Genomic DNA, 18,909 nt, shown 5'->3' on the forward strand with positions numbered 1-18,909 from the left:
GGCTGTGGTTGGCAGCTGGCTAGTGGGTGAGCCACTTAGAGGTAAGGGGGCTAGAGGCAAATTGTTTCTCAGGATCTGCATATGCTTTGGAACAGATGTGTCCTAAGCACCCTTTATTAAAAACACTTGTTATTACAGAATGAATATGTTCATTATCAAAATTTCTAATTTCACCGAAGTTGATAAAATAGTGAAAGTTTCCCTTTTGCCTGTCCTGAAAGGGATGTGCTGTGAAAAGTTTGGCATGAGTCTTTACAGATTTCTTCCTGTGTCTGCACTATTATAGTATAATGCAATACAATATGATATATAATATGCTCTTAGGGCTGCTTCATTCTATTTTAACTCAACCACTATTTCATCATATGAATGTACCACAATTACAGTTGTTTGAAAATGTTTATTACCAAAAAAGCTATAACAAATATCCCTGGACAGAATTTTTACACACTTATTCAAGCGTTTTTGAAGGATAGATTTCTCAAATTAAAATTACTAGGTTAAAATATATATATATATATATATATATTTTTTAAAGTTTAGTGGAAACTGCCAAATCCCATCCATGGGAACTATACTTTATACTCCCTCAAGTATTATATGAAGGTGCCTGCTTCTCCCAACATTCCTGTCAATAATGTAAATCACTATCTTTTCTAATTTTACCAATTTGAATGTGAAGATGGTGTTTTATGACATATATATTTAATAGCTATTATATATATATCTGTAGCATTAGATGTCTTCTCATACATTTGCTGACATTTTTTCTATAATGTATTTCTTTTATAAATTGCTTGTTTGTATTCTTTGTTGATTTTAAAAACCAAATTTCATTTGTCTTATTGATTGATAGGAATAATTTACCTATTTCAATTGTAATACTTTATCATATATTCTGCAGTAGAGGGCATAGAAGGCGGGCCGTAAGGTTGCATCTGGCTCTTTGTTAACTAAAGGGTGATTCTGAGTGGCTTACATAGTCTGTTAGTTCCTCTTCTCTTTGATGAGCATAATAAAACCCACCCAAGGCTGCTGTGAGGATTAAAACGTGATGAGAAGACACACTCAGACATATACCTGCTATGGCAAAGAACTACATCAGCCAGGTTGGTTTTCTGAATTGTATACGCTTGTATGTGTGTGTGTACGTCTGTTTTCTATGTTACCTAAAGAAGCAAAAAAGAGAGGCACGTGGTTAAGCTCACAGGGGGTGGATTCCACTGATGTTAACTTGAGTTCCTTTTGCAAGAAGAACACAGAATCACAGAAGGAAACGATCCCCAAAGATGAACCTCGCATGTGAACTCTTAGCCAGCTTCCTTCTGATTTTCATTGTTCCCACCAAAGGTAAGTTGGTGTGAGGGTCTTCACTCTCACTGTTAGCAGCTTCGTTGGAGACCCTGAACTGAGCTTAAAAGTCAGAAAGGGCACAGCCCTGCTTTTCCTTGGGAGCGAGGCACCTCAGCACCTGTCTTGCTTTTTGTAGGTGAAGACCCTGAAAGCACTGTCGTCTGGGGTGCCCTGGATCATGACCTCAACCTGGACATTCCTGGTTTTCAGAGAAGTGACATAGTGGCAGATATACAATGGCACAAGAGCAGAAACAAGATTACACGAATAAAGAACGATATGCCACTTTACAAGCCAACGGACAAATACGATATGTTTACAAATGGAACTCTGAAAATTAAAGCTCTGATGAGAAACGATAGTGATCTCTATAAGGTAGAGGTATATGATTCCAATGGAGTAAACCTACTGAACAAAAAATTTGATTTGAAGATTCAAGGTAAGTCTTTGACCCCTAAATTCCTCCATCGCAAAATGGGTGCTATTTAGCAAGCCAAAGAGTAGCATTTATGCAAGGTCCCCAGCCCAGACGTTGGCCTTGGGGAGCCCTAGGGGGAACCGAACGCACTCCTCCTGCCTTGATGCAAGGTCCAGTCTTGTGGGAGAGACAGATAGATGCCACAGCTAATAGACCCTTACGTCTACACACTTCACCTCTCCAGAGGTGGTGGGGATGCTGATTTGAGTGAAGGATCTAGATTGACATGGCATTATTTAGGAGGAGGGGAATCAGTGGGCAGAAGGGGGAAAAGGTGACCATTTCAGGTGGATGATGAAGGATAAGCTATGAGGCTAGGAAGGGGAGGCTGATTGAAGGGCAGTGGGTCTTCTGTCCAGAGAGACAATTTCAAGCCCGGATGTCCTGAAGGAGTGGTGGTAAGGCAGGAAAGGGCTGGAAATAATGCATTAAAGGATGAATAGTTTCTAATCTGCTCAACACCAGCATGATCAAAGGTAGAAGGTATTCTTGCTGGTATCTGTAGAAAATACACAAGGTGGGGCTCTGTATGTCTATGCGTGTACCGGGGGAGCAGTAGTAGCTACGGAAGATGAAAGATGGAAGACTAGGCCGGGAGCTGCTGCTTTAATCCGGGGGAAGCAGGAAGGGGCTGGTTGGTGAGTCTTAATTCAGGCTTCATGTTGGAATCAGCTGAGGTACAGTAAAATTTACCAGTACTAAGTCCCATCCCAGACCAATTAAATCAGAGTTTCTTGGCTCAGGGCCTGGGCATTGTAGGCGCTAAACTCCCCAGGTGATTTTAAAGCACAGCTGAAGCTGATAACCAGTGGCCTAGACCAAGTGAAGTCGCTCAGTCGTGTCCTACTCTTTGCAACCCCGTGGACTGTAGCCTACCAGGCTTCTCTGTCCATGGGATTCTCCAGGCAAGAATACTGGAGTGGGTTACCATTTCCTTCTCCAGGGGATCTTCCCGACCCAGGGATTGAACCCAGGTCTCCCTCATCGGAGGCCTAGACCAAAGGGTGCCTATAAAATGCCTGAAGCATGCTTACACTGAGGGTCATGTATGGAAAAAGGATGGACAAAGTGGCTTGAGTTCGAGAGAGAGGGACGAGAAAGTAGAATTGAATTGACATTGAAGTTGCAAGTCCCGGGTCACTTGGCAGGGCATGGATAACAGTAGAAGAAGCTGAACTTTGCTTGGAGAAGAAGATAGGAACCTGAGCCTGAACACAAGCCAGAGATTCAGTGAGCAAATAAGCATTTCTGTGCTTGACACAGGAAATGCAGCCAAAGGAAGGGTGCCCTCCTCCTACGTAAAGTCACCCTCCAGCCCTGTTCTTGAGCACGGGGATCTGGTAGCAGCCCCCACCCACAACAGTCACAGACATTGGCAGCCCCCCTGCAGATGACAACTTTCCACACCTAGTCCGGCACCAGAATACAGACTACAGCTCAGAAATGGGGTGAGATAGATGCAGCCAGAACGGGCCTCTGTTGTGGGCTCTGGGAACCACAGATATCATGACTTTGGCCAAGTATCCTGTTTCAAACTTGAGCTTCACATCCATGTATCATTTACTATTGCCTGGGTGATAATGGCTACTGGTGATGTGTTACGCACTTTGCTACATGCTCTCACTTAAGGATCCCAACAATCCTGAGAGGTAGTTATTCCCTTATCAACTATGAGGAAACAGGTAGTGGTCTGATGGGAGCAAAGTCAGGATCCAAACCCAAGGCTGGTTTCAGCAAGGATGGTGACATTCTGCCCTCACCCTCCCCAGACCCACTGCTACCCCATCGGCTTTATTGAGATATAATGCACATACTGTAAAATTCACCATATAAAGTACATGATTCTATGGCTTGTAGCGTATTTACAGAGTTGTACAACCAAACCGACAATCAATTTTAGAATGTTTTCACAACCTCAAAAATAAATTCTCACTCTTTTGCCAAAAGACAGAGATCTTTCCATGACACAACTGCCATCGTGTTGTGTGTGTGTGTAAATGTTACGCAGCATGTCCATTTGTGATCCAGTCACCATTTCTTGCTGCATGGCCTTGGGCAAATTCTCTATCTGCTCTGAGTCTGATTTTCATAATTATAACCCTATGGGGTATTCATGGGACAAGGCTTCAGGGAAACAGCTAACCATAGGGGCCTCAGGCCCCTGGGACGCAGTACCTGTCTCCTCAGTGCTAGAGCTCTCTCCGTCTCTTTGTTCCTTCAAGCTTCTCTGTTTCCAGCCTTAGTACCCACAACTCCTTAACGAGGCGGCTGCTGCCATGAGCTGAGGAAGTCCCCTTAGAAGCAGACGTGAGTGGAGAAGGAGTTCGTCCTAGCAACCTGGAATCAGAGAGCGCTCATCTGTGAGATGTACCCTCACTCGACACAATCACGCCTCTTGTACGCAGCTGTCTTACAGAAAGCATGTATACAAAGATATGCTTTCAAGTGGCTGCACATCACTGGGTGGTTCATGTCAGTGAAATACTGGAAAGGATCTTAAAGTCCCCAGCAGTTAGAAACTTACTGATTAAATCAAGAATGCATGCGTACTCATTCACTCAGTCCGTTCCGGCTCTGTGATCCCATGGGCTGCTAGGCTCCTCTGTCCATGGGATTTTCCCAGCAAGAATACTGGAGCGGGTTGCCATTTCCTCCTCCACGGGATCTTCTTGACCCGGAGATGGAGCTTGCGTCTCCTGCATTGGCAGGCAGATTCTTTACCACTGAGCCACCAGGGAAGCCATAAAAATCAACAACATATCATTAAAAAAGATGGTGGAGATGTATATTTATTAGTGTTCATAAAGTAAAGAATTTCAAATAGATCAGTAAAGGGGAAAAGGCAGACTAAAAGTTCATATGATTCAATTTTATCTTTTAGAACATTATTTATATATGGTATGCATGCAAGAAAACATTTGTTAGATGCACTGAAACATTAATAATTATTGACGCTGCGTAATAGAATTGCAAGTGATTTTTAATCTTCTTGAAACTTTTTTGATATTTTATCAATTTTTACAGTGATGTGATTTACTTGTATGTTTTTCTACTTGTATTTTTAATTGGAGGATAATTGCTTTACAATATTGTGTTGTTTTCAACTGCACAACAACATGTAGATTTATAAATAGAAAAAAAAAAAGAGTATTTCCATTTTGAAAACACAAACTGACCCTGACTTGGTGTACGGGGATGTTTTTCCATCCTCTTCATTCGGGGTCACACTGAATCTCTGGATGGGAAAACACTTAATTTCTGCATACCTACATTCTGGGACAGAAATGAAATTTGGTGAGAAAGTTCATGGGGAAGATATGATTGTCTAAGAGTCAGGGAGGGAGGAAATCATTAAGGAAAAAAAGGTGTCCCTCTGCATGGTGAATGGAAGGGTGCTGAGAGAGGAAGGTGGCAAATCTGAGGGAAGAAAGGGGAAGCGGGGTGAGAGAAAGGGCAGAATTTGGTCACAGCTCACAAGAGGTGGAGTACGATTTAAACCTGGTCCACATGACACCAAGGCCAGGGCTTTTTCTTTTATGACACAGCCTTCGAATATTATCGTGTCAGGAAAGGAAAGGCAGGCCGTGTGTGATGACAACAGCTACCACCAAGACTGTGTGTGCTCAGTTGCTCAGTCGCGTCCAACTCTTCGCAACCCCATGGACTGAAGCCCACCAGTCTCCTCTGTCCATGGAATTTTCCAGGCAAGGATACTAGAGTGGGGTGCCACTTCCTACTCCAGGGGATCTTCCCGACCCAGGGATCGAACCCCCACCTCTTGTGCCTCCTGCATTGGCAGGTGGGTTCTTTACCACTGTGCCACCTGGGAAGCCCCACCACCAGTATTGCCAGTATCCCCACTACCCATGTGCCAGGCCCTTGCCACCTGTCATTCTTGCTGTGCAGGTGGGGAACGTCTTTCTTATCCTTATCTACGGGTGAGGGCCAGTGAGGTGCAGGGAGTGGCCCAGCAGCTCTGGGAGGATGAAGGGGCTCTGTCTGTCCAGAACCTGAACAGCACCGCTGCTCCCAGGATCTGCCGGGGGAAGGAGGAGGGAGTTTCCATTTGTGACCAAGGCCCCAGGCTATACATGTACAGGTTACTCCAGGGTCAGGTTCCCATTTGCTCTTAAAGCATTTCTCCCAACCCTCCATCCCCCACAGACTCCTGTGCCATGTGGGGATCATGACATGGTAAACCTCTTAACTGTATGACTGAACTTGAATTTGGGAGGGTGAGCTCCTCTCCTGATTTGCCATTTATTCGTGGGTGGTACCACTAATTAGATGGTACCTTTGGACCAACCATTTAACCCTCCCAGACCCTTGAGTACTTCATCTATAAACAGGAAGAAAAACATCAGCTTCTCTGTTTGTTAGGATGAAATGATATCATAGACGTGAAAGCATTTTAAGGTAGAAAGAAAGAAAGAAAGTGAAGTCACTCAGTCATGTCCGACTCTTTGCGACCCCATGGACTGTAGCACACCAGGCTCCTCCATCCGTGGAATTTTCTAGGCAAGAGTACCGGAGTGGGTTGCCACTTTCTTCTCTAGAAGAGCTTCCCAACCCAGGGATCAAACCCAGGTCTCCCACATTGCAGTAGACACTTTACCATCTGAGAATATGATGTATATTTTACTGATATATCTATAAATATCAGAAGTAAATTTATTCTGAATGTGCTGTATAAATAACATAAAATAGAAATGATATTTTAAAAATTGCTAGGGATCTTTGAAATTGTTTCCTGGTCCCCAACTAACTCCATTTTCCCGCTCTAAATAGGTATATCTTTTACAATAAGTAAGTTGCCTGACTTGAGTTGGATCTTTCTTTTCTTTTCAGAGATGCTCTCAGGACCTGAAATTAACTGGATCTGTGCCAACAGAACTGTGAGCTGCAAGGTAGAAAATGGAAGTGATCCTGAATTACAACTGTATTTAAATTCGAGCGTTGTCAAACAAGGTCATCGGAGGCTCATCACCTACATGTGGAACAGCAAGTGGAATAAAACATTCATGTGCAAGGCGAGTAACCATGTCGATAAGAAAGTCATCACGGAGGTCGTCGTGTGTCCAGGTGCGTGGTGGGCACTGCTCAGGCACCACAAGTTCATGTCACAATCCAGTCTTTAAGGCCGAACAGGCAAGGACTGCTCCAGGGCATGGGTGCTTGGCCTGGGAGGCTGCTTTGGCTCAGGATGAGAACTGAAAACATCCCTCTTTCTCCTGGAAATCTGCAAGGGAAGGCTTAGAGGAGAGAGGGCGTAGTGTTCCATGTTTACCCATCTTGGGATTCTTCTCTCAGAGCATGGTCTAACCTCAGGAAATTAAAAAGGTGCTCCTTCTAGGAGAAAGAATTGCTGAGTTGAAGAGATAAAAGGAGCTGAAATGGTTATCTCATATAGACGGTCCCTTTCCAGAGAGGCAAAATGACTTGCCCACAGGCTTTGAATTAGTCAGGGACCATGACTGTGACCCCAGGACAATGATGGAGAAGGGAGCAAGAAAGATTCCTTTCTGGAGGGGCGATGGTCAGCACCTTCTATCAGAGGCAGGAGCAGAAGGACTCTCTAGAAACCCAGGAAGTGAAGGACTTGGAGAGAGGAAAAGCTTGAGGCCAGGGAGGACTATGAACCCAGGAGGGCAATGCTCTTACTGCCTCAGAGCAGACAGCTCAGCACAGAAAGTTCTGAAATTTCAAGAGTCTAAGTTCTTTCCTGGTCCCCAACTTGACATGACCCCAAAAGTAATTTTTGAAAGATGGCCTGCTCTGGCCTGGGAGACTGGGGTCTGGACTTCTAGTTTTGGTCTGTCTAAATATACTGGGATGGCCTGGACAGAGTTCCTTCCTCTTTCTGGGCTTCAGCCTCCTGGGCCACAAAGAAGATAAGCCCCGTGATCCCCAAAAGTCTACTCATCTGATACTCCACGATTATCTTTCCATTGCTGCCTGGTCAATCCCCTGAAAAGAAGCCGAGTACAAAACAAAACAGCGATCTGGCCATATTTCCTTAATTTCTATAGTAATTTTGGCTGGTCAGTGACCCTAGGAAGCAACCCTGAGCTGGTATGAAGTCAGAAGTAAGACTTTAATATATACTTTGAATTAGTTATCAGTTGTGTAACAAACGACTCCATATTTAGTGGCTTAAAACAGCAAACAGCGTTGAAGATAATAATCTCAGGGTTTCTGTGAGACGTTGAATCTGGGGCTGGCCTAGCTGATGGTTCTGGCTGAGTCATTCATGAGGCCACCATCAAGGTACCGGCAGGGGCTGCAGTCGTGTCGCCAGGCATGAGCACTGCTGGGGGAGGGGCCACTTCCAAGTGTCCTCGTGGCAGGCCTTCGGCTGCCCCCCACTATGGCAGCCCCTTCCCTCAGAGCAGCTTGAGAAACAGCAACAGTAAGGGCCCAGAACGAAAGCCAGGGCCTTTGGTCTTTGCGTACTAGGTCTCAGGTCCCTTCACTGCTGCTGTACTCGACTCATTCAGGAGGCACTCAGCAAGCCCGGCCCACATTTAATCAGAAGGGGTCACACACAGGTAGAAATCTCAGGCGGCAGGGCTCAGTAGGGACCATCCTAGAGTCTACAAGTCACACGCTCAGGCCAGCGTCACGTCACCTCCTGTGAAATCTCTGACTCCCAGCCATCCCTCCATGCCCCCCATCACTAAGGCACAGTGCTTGAGGCAGCCCCTCCTCGACTTTACAAGCTCTTATCCCCTTTCAGGATGTTCTTAATTAGAGTTGTCAGATTTAGCAAATTAAAAAAAAAAAAAACAGTGTAAATATTTTTTTTTTGGTCACCCTGCATGGCATGCAGGATCTTAGTTCCCCAACCAGGAATTGACCCCACACTTCCTGCATTGGAAGCACGGAGTCTTAACCACTGGATCGGCAGGGAAGTCCCTAAAATGACAGCGTAAGTGTGCTCCAAGTGTTGCATGGGACACCCTTATAGTAAAAAATTATTCATTGTTTATTTCTAATTTAACCAGTCATCTCCTGTAACCAGATCCCAGCAGTATGAAAATGTGTGTGCATTAGGGATAGAGGAAGAGAGGAAGGGCTTTGAGGGGAGCTGGGGTTCGGAGACTGGAACCTCCCTGTGGTGCAGAGTTGGGGGAGCCAGGTGGGGGAAGGGGCACTAGAGAGATGGGAGGAATACCTAGGGCAAGCCTGGGGAGGACAAGGTTGCTCTTGAAGACCCTGAAGTAGATCTGGACGCATCATCCTAGAGAGGAGCAAGGATGTGATTAACCACTTGGCTCAAAATAGATAAGCATGTACTTAAAATCAAAATAGTAGGAGGAGGGAGAGGGTTTAGATACGCAAAAGGACTCTACCACGTGAATTCATGGGCATATTATCTCTGAGAGGGAGTGCAGAAAAGAGTGTGGCTGGATTTAGTGACTGTGAGGACATAGCTTTGAATGACAGCTGAGACATGCTGGAACCTTTCCCACAGAAAGCACCCAGAGGCTGTGCTGGACAAATCTGAGAACAGATTGTGTAAGGCACACCTACATTCCCAAGTGTGCCCAGATAAGGGCACACTTGTCCCGTCTGAGGACTCTGAGGAGACAGGCTGGCGGCTGCATGGTTTAGCCCTGTGTTCCTCAACTGGTCCTAGGTTTGCCCCCAGCACCCCCAGGTCAGACCCTGGGAAGGCCTTGGCTGAGCCCAAGGTGGATTCTGATAGCCCTGGCCCTTCCTCCAAGCAGGCAGAACCTAAAGGGCCCTTCTGCCTTTCCCAGTCCAGTCTCACAGCAGGTTAGGATTAGGCCTGCTTTTGTAATGGAAGCCCCTTCATCCACAGAGCCTAGAAACTCTGTGTAACAGGCAGGCAAAGAATGGGTCAGAGAGAGAGACACTTAGGAAGAAAAGCAAGGATTAACAAACCACTGCAGTCTGAACACCTGTTTAGTTTGGTTTCTGAGCCTCTGGCTTGTTCCTGGGGCCCATCCTGGGCTTCATGTGTAACAGTATCTTCCCAAGAATGTTTGGCTGGAGAAGGGTTTCCTTGTGATGCTGGGCCGAGCTCTGTTCATTCTCAGGATGGACGAGTGCCCTGACCCCTGGCCCCAGCTGCTGACTCTGTGACTGCTATCGACTCACAAAGAGGGAGATGGCCCAGCATCCCTCTCAGGAAATAGCTCCCAGAAGTGCCAGAGCATAGAACTGTAGCCAGGGCAGGCCCCCATCTTTGTGTATAGTTTCACACTTTATAAAGCACTTTCACATCCATTATCTGATTGGCTTCCAAAAGCCACCTATAATGTAAATTCATTATCTCCGTTTTTTCAAAGACAGCAACAGGCTCAGAGAGGTGAAGTAACTGGCCGAAGGTCACACAGCTCCTACCTAGAAAAGCCTGCACTCAAATCCATTCCTTTTAACACAGTCATTGTTACCCTCATTGCATTACAGCAGCTGAAGGTCTGTGAGTTGAAGATCAAGTTCACTGCTGCAGCTAACTCACTGTGTGTCTGAGTTTCTCTCACAGGCCAGGGAAAACCTGGGAGAGGGTGCTGGCTTTGAGGTTAGAGAGCTGGGCTGGACACATGAAACATGGATCCTGTCTTTGGAAAATACCTGGTCATGAGAATGAGGAAAAAGCAATCATGATGTAGGAGGGCAACCAGAGATGAAGCTGGATAAACAGTGCAGAAACATGAAGATGAGGGGCTGCTTAAAGGAACCACTCGGGAATGGATGCTGTGTGACCTCAGGCAACTCATTCTTCCTATCTGGGCTTTGTGCATGAAACTAGAGATTACGCTAGGTTTTCTCTAACCTCGTTCTCAGATCTAAAACTTCTGTGACATCCTCCTTGAGAGGGGACAGACCCTTGGCTCATGAAGAATCAGGCATTTCTGGTCCAGAAGAACAGCTCTCGAAGGAGCCTTGTGAGAGGGCTTATCTTGGACCCTGCGCTCCTTGACCCTGTTCACCAGCCTCCATGAGCTTAGCCTCCGTAAGGCTGAGAAGTCCCATCAGACTCTTTCATCCTTAAGATGGGAGGCAGGAGTCTTCAAGTCCTTGGCCAGAGCAATGAAATGGCCCCTCTTCCCAGGACCTCCCATCCATGCCGCATCTGTTCCTCTTGCAGATGAAGGTCTGGATTTGTACCTCATCATCGGCATTTGTTTAGGAGGCATCGTCTTCCTCATCTTCGTGGCACTACTCATTTGCTACATCAGCAGGAGGAAAAAGCAGAGCCGCAGGAGAGATGGTAAGCTCCCCCTTCTTCTACCCCACCGCAGGCCCGGGTGAAATCCCCGTGGAAACAGCTCATGGGGCTGGCACCGAGTCTGGAAAGAAAAAACTGGAAATGGGTAGTTTCAGAACGTCAGAGCCTTCACCGGCGGTTACAGTTTGTTCCATTTTGTGGTTAGCTTGAGTTTTGAAAAACAGATTCTCAGTGGTGACAATGGGGGAGATTTGAGAAGCTCAGTCCAGGTTGGCCTCACTGGAATCCACCACCCGAAGCTGACTTGGTGCAAACCTGTGTGGACATGCTTTGAATGAGCCATGTGTATCTATGTGGACAGAAAGATTAGCTTCAAAACACCATTTCTATGAACCAACATCTTGTCTTCTCCTGAGGGGGGTGGCCAAGGTGGGTTCAGGACCAGTCTCCTAGGAACACAGGTAAAATTTCAGGACACTGGGGACTCACAGGAGCACACTTGTTATAAAACTGAATGTTTCTAGTCCCTTTCCAATTCACTGTTCCAAGAGGAGGTGGTGGGGTTGTGAGTGTTTCTTCCTTGAATCAGTCTTGACAACCCACTAAGAATGAAAACGTTATGCTCGTGAGGAGCTGGCTCAAGGAGCATCCAGGCCACCCAAAGCAGTGTGTTCAGAAAATGATGTTTCTGTGAACACTGGGATGAGGGTGTTAGGGAGCGATGCTTCAGGCGGGTCCAGCAGGGGGTGTCCAGTCATCAGCAAGACGTGAGGCCAGGTGGACGGGTCCTCAGGTTCTGCACAAGCTCACATTCACGGCAGGACTGGTTCCCCCCATCTGGGGTCTCTCCCTGGAGTGGGCCTGGCACTCCCAGGCCAGCTGCCTCTGCAACCGCCCAAACAAAGACCTGGTCTGCATCTCCCCAGGCAGTGGTGGCCTTGGGCCACCTTTGGGTTTATCTTCCTCACTTTAGACTTCTTTCCTCAGGCCTCCCCCTGGCCACTGCTCCAGCAGGACCCCAAGCTTCCACCTCCCTCTCTCCTGCACCCTCCACCCCAGTGGACCAGAGCTGTTTGTTAGTCCCATAAGCACACATGGTTTCCTCACTTCTTGGCCCTGCTCGGGCAGTTTTCCATCCCCATTCCCCCTGCAAAGCCTCCTTCCCCACTGCATAAGAGTTGAAGATCACATGCTTGGACCTCACATGCCACCCGGTGGCAAAACAACTGCTCTTTCATGAGGCTGAAATGACCAACATGATGATCAATTCACGTTGACAAAGCAGTTGGCTGTGCCAGACCCTAATCTGTAATATGATGCTTTTACAAAATGTATTTATTTGTAATTGGGGGATAATTGCTTTACAGTGTTGTGTTGGCTTCTGCCATATATCAACATGAATCAGCCATAGGTTTACCCATGTCCCATCCCTCTTGAACCTCCCTCCCTATTTTGATGTGTTATATTCATTATCTCATCCAACTTTCTGCATGATCATATGAGACAGATTATATTCATTCAGGTGAAGTTTAAGTTCAGTGAGGTTAAATGCTTTGTCCCAAAGACTGTGGCCAGTAGGCTGGGTTAGGACAAGAGTAAGGTAAACAAGGATCCCCGGGTACAAAAGTTGAGGAGACCTCCACTCCCAGGGCTGACCCTGCCTTTGCACAGCCCCAGGGGTTAGGGCCTCCTTTGGTTTTGCGCCCTGGGTGGCGGTTTGCTTCATCTAATTCTGGCCTAGCGCTGAGTAACCAGTAGATGCAGTGAGAGAGGAGCATACTGGGGCTGGAGGGATGCCATGCAGCCGTGGAGCAGTGTGGGCCGTGGCTGGAGCTGCGGGCGTGGGTGTGCTGGGGCCCATAGTCCTGCTCTGACGGTGGGCTGCACAGAGCTCTGATGACTGCCTTGTCTGTCCAAGCCAACCTGAGGTGTCAGCCCCTTGGCCACACCCCTCTCTTCCTCCCAGAACTCATGGGGCTCTTTGTCTGCATCTCTCTAGCGGCCCTGGGCCCTCACCAGAGACTGACATAGTGATTTGCAGTCCTGGTTTGTGCCGCTTGTTGACTTTAGGCCAAGAAGAGTGCTTGTGTCTGAGCCATCACAGGCACTTAGCAATGGTACCTAATACCTAGAAGATGGGGAATAAGTGTTCTAAAAACAAATGAACAAAACAGCAGGTGACCAGACTATCAGTAAGCAAATGGCCAGCTCCAGCTTGCAGTCCAAGGATGGAAAAAGGCTTTCCCATGGCCCCATAGCTGGGACCTGGGGTTGGGGCTCTAAGTCCTCTGCATGGCCTCATGGCACCACCTCTGCCTCCTGGAGGCACCAAAGATGGCACAGAAGGTATATTTTTCCCTTTCTGTGCATTTCACTTTTTGTGCTCATAGCACAGCAGCAGCTCCTCACCAAAACCCCAGCATTTGGCTTTGAGTCTTCACGTTCAGAGTCACCCAAGGCCTGGATTTCCAGCAGTCGGAGGAGGCTGCTCAGGCTTTCCTGATGGCTCAGCTGGTAAAGAATCTGCCTGCAATGCGGGAGACCTGGGTTTGATCCCTGGGTTAGGAAGATTCCCTGGAGGAGGAAACGGCTACCCACTCCAGTATTCTGGACAGAAGAATTTCATGGACTGTGTAGTCCATGGTGTCACAAAGAGTCAGACATGACTGAGCAACTTTCACTTCACTTGTCACCTGAAATCACAGGATGGTGCTCAGAGAGGGCACATGTTTCCTAACATACACCCCTGTACTGATGTGAGCAGCCTTCCACCCCGGGGAGGGATCCTCTTTCTAGCTTTCTAGAGAACACTGTGAGCATGGTTTTGGGCACAGGGAAGGAAATACTTAACTTGCAGCCCAAAGGGGGCCAGAGGGGCCACCAGGGCCCTCCAAGCCTATGGCGCCTGAGCATCCTCAGATTTCCTGTGTGATTTTAGAACAGCAAAAGGAAAATTACAGTTCTCTGAGTCGTAGGCCTGTCTTCACAGATTGCTAGCACAGAAAGCAGAAAATCCCAGAGAGGTGAATGACCAGAGGACGAATTTTTCTTCCAAGTCCAAGAGCATAGGGCTGGCTTATGAATTTCTTAGAAACTAATATGTTTCTAAGGACTAAACAGCCCCTTGCATATATCCCAACCCCTCTCGAAAATGTGGGTGAATTACAGAATTGGGTGTATTACAGATGGGTCTCTACCCATCTCAGAGACCCATCTGAAGGCAGGTGGTTATAACATCCTTTCTGACTGTGTGTGTTAGTCGCTCAGTCATGTCCGACTCTTTGTGTCCCCATGGACTGCAGCCTGCCAGGCTCCTCTGTCTGTGGGATTCTCTAGGCAGGAATGTTGGAGTGGGTTGCCATATCCTTCTCCAGAGGATCTTCCTGACCCAGGGATTGAACCGAGTCTCCCACACTAGAGGCAGATTTGTTACCGTCTGAGCCACCAGGGAAGCCCCTCTCTGACTACTACAGATCCTATTATAAGGGCTCTGACCCTGAGTGGCACTACGGTGTGATACCTGGGATGACTCTGAGGCAGGGCTGGGGTCTGAGTGCCCTCTCTGTCCCCCAGAGATCCAGGCATCAAGTTCTCCAGCGGATTCCTTGCCTATGACTCCCTGAGTTCTCTGAAGCCCTAGGCTGTCTCTATCTTGCTGGTGGGCCTTTCTGTCCCCCTCCTCAAGACCTGGAATCTCTGGAGAGGAGAGGTGGCTTCTGCCTTCTCATCATATCCCCCCCAGAGCAGCCTGCATGCTGTGGTGTACACAGGAGGTGCATTCAATATTGTTATGTTGATTTTCGCCAAGAGAACTCTTTAGAGAACTCTTCTTTGATCCTTGCAGGTGAGGAGCTGGAGATAAAAGCACAGAGAGCAACCCTTGAGGAAAGAGGCCGGAAGCCTCCCCAGATTCCAGGCTCAACTTCTGCAAATCCAGGCATGTCCCAAACTCCTCCAGTACCTGGCCATCGTTCTCAGCTCCCCGCTCATCGTCCCCGGCCTCTTGGCCCCCGTGTCCAGCCCCAGCAGAAGAGGCTTCCTCCGACGCCAGGCACACAAGTTCACCAGCAAAAAGGCCCTCCCCTCCCCAAGCCTCGCGTTCAAACGAAACCTCCCTGTGACGCCGGAGAAAACTCCTAACTCTGTGCTGCAGCTGTCCTCTTCCTCTCATCAAAAGAGATGAAAACCGGTCCTTTCCCATAAAAGGCACTGTGGAATTTCTGCACTCCGGGTGTGCACGCCCACACCTCCATCCTCCAGCAAGGGTGCTCTCCAACAGACCACGATCACCTCCCCAGCCTGTGAGCCACAACCTCCTGAGCCACAGTCTGTGCCTTCTAATGCAGCCACGTGGAGTCTGACGCAGCCACCTGACGTCTGGAGTCTCTGGCCCCCTTCCCCGATCACCACTTCACCAGGAAGGGAAAAAACAATAAAAGTGCGCACATGAGGATTGGGTGATAGAGCGCACGCAGATTCCCTCTCAGAGCACGTGCCCATGTCAGATGTCAAGCAGTCACTGTGGCCGTGTCTTACAAGCAGCTTCCTGCTTGAGACACTCGGTTTTCTCATGTGCCTGGTGGACACTTGCTCACTGTATTGGGAGTAGCAGTGAAATAAAAGCCTTGACTTGACCCCAGGTGTCATCTAGTGCTGAATGGGAAAGAGGCTATTTGGTGTGGTATAACAGCACTACCAAATTTGGCCTTCCCAATTCAACCAGTTCCCCTTAATCCCCCACCAGAACAACTGACATCCACTCCCCAGGATCCAGGTGCAAAGCTGGACCCACGGCCTATTGGTAGATTTGTATAAGGAATTGAAATCTCTATGCACAATCTTCAATAAGAAGCACCAGAAAACATAACCTCATTTGCAGTTTTACTTCCTTGGTTCTTCAGACATGTTCATGGTGAAGCATCCTTGAAAAGAGGGGGATCCGTAAAGACTGGAGGTTCCACGAGCCTGTCAGACAACATACAAAAGGGGCAGGCTGAGACACAACTCGGTTGCAGCAAACCCCAGGTCTTAAGTGACCATGATTAAAAGGTCAGTCCCCACCCTCAGCTGGCAGTCATGCTAGTTGTGCTTTGAGGGAAGTGGGGGAAAAAATAAAAAGAAAAAAACAGTTTACAGTTAAGGTTCTAAAGCAATAGATGGTGAGAAGGCACCTGGTTGCAATGTTGGCTCCGTGCTGTTTGCGGTCCCGTCCGCCCGCCTTCTCCCGGCCTCTTAGACTTGTTAAACCCTGTCAAGCTCTGGCAGGAAGCTCTGAGGTCTAAACCGCAAAGTCTCTGTACATTCAGGACTTCCTGTGAAAGCTCACAGAGGGTTGAGCTGCTCTTTTCTCTAAACCAGGGCTTCTATTGTTCTAACACCCAGAGTTAATTATTAAGAATAATGATGAATGAAAGCCTACCGCCTCCTGAAATTCTAACATGGAGTCTAGTCAAGTGACAGTCATCATGAGATCTACTAGGAAGAGGAAGGAAGAGAAAGAGAAAGGCCCCCTTTCTCCTTCCTCGTTGCAGTCCTGTGCCATTCCATCAGCCATCCTGCCAGAATAACTCCTAACCCATTCCCTTCCTGAAGCCCTCCCCGGCCTTTCCAGCCCTGCGCTCTGCCTTTTCCCCACAGTTTTGTGGCATACATATGGTACAGTGCCTATAACTATTCAATCCCTACATCACTTACTCATTCAACAAACATTTATTGAACTTGTACTACCTACCAGGCCCTCTGCTAGGTGCTAGAAACACAGAGGCGCACACATCTTTGTTTTCAAGGTGCTCTGGTTGGGGGCTGCTGCTAAGTCACTTCAGTCGTGTCCGACTCTGTGACCTCATAGACAGCAGCCCACCAGGCTCCCCTGTCCCTGGGATTCTCCAGGCAAGAACACTGGAGTGGGTTGCCATTTCCTTCTCCAATGCATGAAAGTGAAAAGTGAAAGGGAAGTTGCTCAGTCATGTCCGACTCTTCGCTACCCCATGGACCGCAGCCTACCAGGCTCCTCTGTCCATGGGATTTTCCAGGCAAGAGTACTGGAGTGGGGTGCCATTGCCTGCTCCGCAGGTTGGGGGAGGGGTGGACTAATTACAGGATAAATGTAACTGTGTGATAAGTATAGGTTAGAGGCCAATATGGGAGCCCAGAGGAAGGACTTGGAGTCTGGATTGGTTGGCAGGACTGGGGGACCCAGAAGGCTTCCCGGAGGAGGTGGCATTTGAATTGAGTTGTAATAGATAAGTCGAAAGAACTGCTGAAGCAGAGGTGTAGAATTATCCCTGTAGAGGGAGCAGCAGGGGCAAAGCTCACTCTGACTGTCTGTTGAGGCAAATATGTTATTCCTTTATCAACTGCTATGTTTCATCAGTTTGAAGACGTTATTGATTTTAACCGGCACCATTATTTACACACCATTTGAAAGAAAAAGCACTCTCAATTGCACTTTAACAAATGCTAAGATACAATCAATTTTTAGTTTCAACCCTATTCCTGAGGTGTTAGAATGTGAAAAAAAAAATGTGTTTAGAATTAATGAAATGCATAGTTAAAAAGCCTCCTGAGGACTTTGGCCATTTCTCAGCATTGCCCCTACCACTTTACTGAAAATTTCACTGGCCAGTTGATTCAATGGGTGAGTACAGTCTTGATGAAAGAAAAAGAAACAAACATCCGAGGCATCTATTTATTGGGTTGGCCAGCAGGTTTGTTTGGGTTTTTCCGTACTGAAAAATACATATGTAAAATACACTTCCTGGCCTGCTGGAATCTCCTCCAAGAGGCAGAAAACACTGGCCCTGCTCGAAATTTCTGCTGATGTTGTGTGACCTTCCACTGACCTTGTCCCAGAGTGTGGACTTTCTGAGATGTGGTCAGACCAGCTACAGAATAGCTTGTGAAGCCTGTGGGAAAAAATAAAATGATGATTCAGTAGCTTAGGTTGGGGCCCAAGCCTCTGTTTTTTACAATAACAATTCTAAGGGGTTTTCAAGTAGGGAACCACAGGTCTCCTCGTCCTGTGGCTGGTCAAACCTGAGGACTTGATAGATAATACAGCTCTGTAAGAAAAACAAGAGCCCAGTTAAATAATCCCCCGTAGATGACATCTACCGCAAGGAATGAAGCCTGGTTGAAAGACATATTTAGGTAATTGGAGACCCTGGAACACTCTAGAGTGTTGCATGAAGGAAAATTCCAGTCTTTTTTGATAGATTCCCTGCTCTTCCTAAAAGCAGTCTGATCCCAGCAGCTGGGTCAGCCTAGCTCAAGGGGACCTTGGCGGTGGACTGGCAATTTCATCTCAGTCTTTCCTATGCGGTCTCCAGTGCGGAACTCACCTGTGCTGGCTGGGCTGCAGCCACATGGCTCCTCAAGCTCACCGACGTGTCCCCCACCACAGGGCCAGTGCACGTGCTGACCCCACTGTCCACGCTCCTCACCTGGGCTTCTCATCTATCCACACTCTTCTCTCAGGACTCAGATTGAGGGTCATGAAAGAGACCTTCCCTGAACTCTGCTGTGACATGAACCTGATGAGACCGTTTCATCTCTGTGTCTCACTCTGTGGTCCTGCAGGTCAAAGGAGGAGGAGGCCCACAGATATTGCAGCCAAAAGGTTTTGCTGCTCTCTCACTGGCTTTGCGAGCTTGAGCTATTTGCTCAGCCTCTTTGACTATTGGTTTCTTTATCTCTAAAATGGAGATAACACCTCACGGGGTTGAAATGAGGATTAACTAGAAGTAATATGTGTAAATGTGACTGGCGTGTCCTGTGTACAGAAGAAATCCAATAACTGTGAGCTTTCTTTCTGGCTTGATATCTGAGACTGAATATGCTGGATAGCAGATATAAATGGCCCAGTTATCGGGAAGAGACA

The 18,909-nt window shown here is 47.6% G+C and overlaps 1 protein-coding gene and 1 long non-coding RNA gene across 3 annotated transcripts; one reads left to right on the forward strand and one right to left on the reverse strand.

The window, feature by feature from the left end:
- Positions 565 to 15,664, forward strand: CD2 (CD2 molecule). 2 transcript variants are annotated; one of them, XM_013962501.2, is made up of 5 exons: positions 565 to 1,109; positions 1,490 to 1,792; positions 6,680 to 6,913; positions 10,950 to 11,072; positions 14,875 to 15,664. In XM_013962501.2, the coding sequence occupies exons 1-5, from the start codon at positions 1,055 to 1,057 to the stop codon at positions 15,168 to 15,170; spliced, it is 1,011 nt and encodes a 336-aa protein (XP_013817955.2). In that variant the 5' UTR covers positions 565 to 1,054; the 3' UTR covers positions 15,171 to 15,664. The 2 variants fall into 2 exon arrangements, with proteins under 2 accessions (XP_013817955.2, XP_005677870.1); XM_005677813.3 differs by lacking the exon at positions 565 to 1,109 and adding an exon at positions 1,127 to 1,350.
- On the reverse strand, positions 15,895 to 18,670 carry LOC108635588. The gene is made up of 3 exons (XR_001917861.1): positions 18,371 to 18,670; positions 17,873 to 17,935; positions 15,895 to 15,995 (listed from the first exon to the last, which is right to left on the reverse strand). It is a non-coding gene; the product is annotated as an uncharacterized LOC108635588 (long non-coding RNA).

Source organism: Capra hircus, chromosome 3, assembly GCF_001704415.2.
Source record: "Capra hircus breed San Clemente chromosome 3, ASM170441v1, whole genome shotgun sequence".
Lineage (NCBI taxonomy): Eukaryota > Metazoa > Chordata > Mammalia > Artiodactyla > Bovidae > Capra > Capra hircus.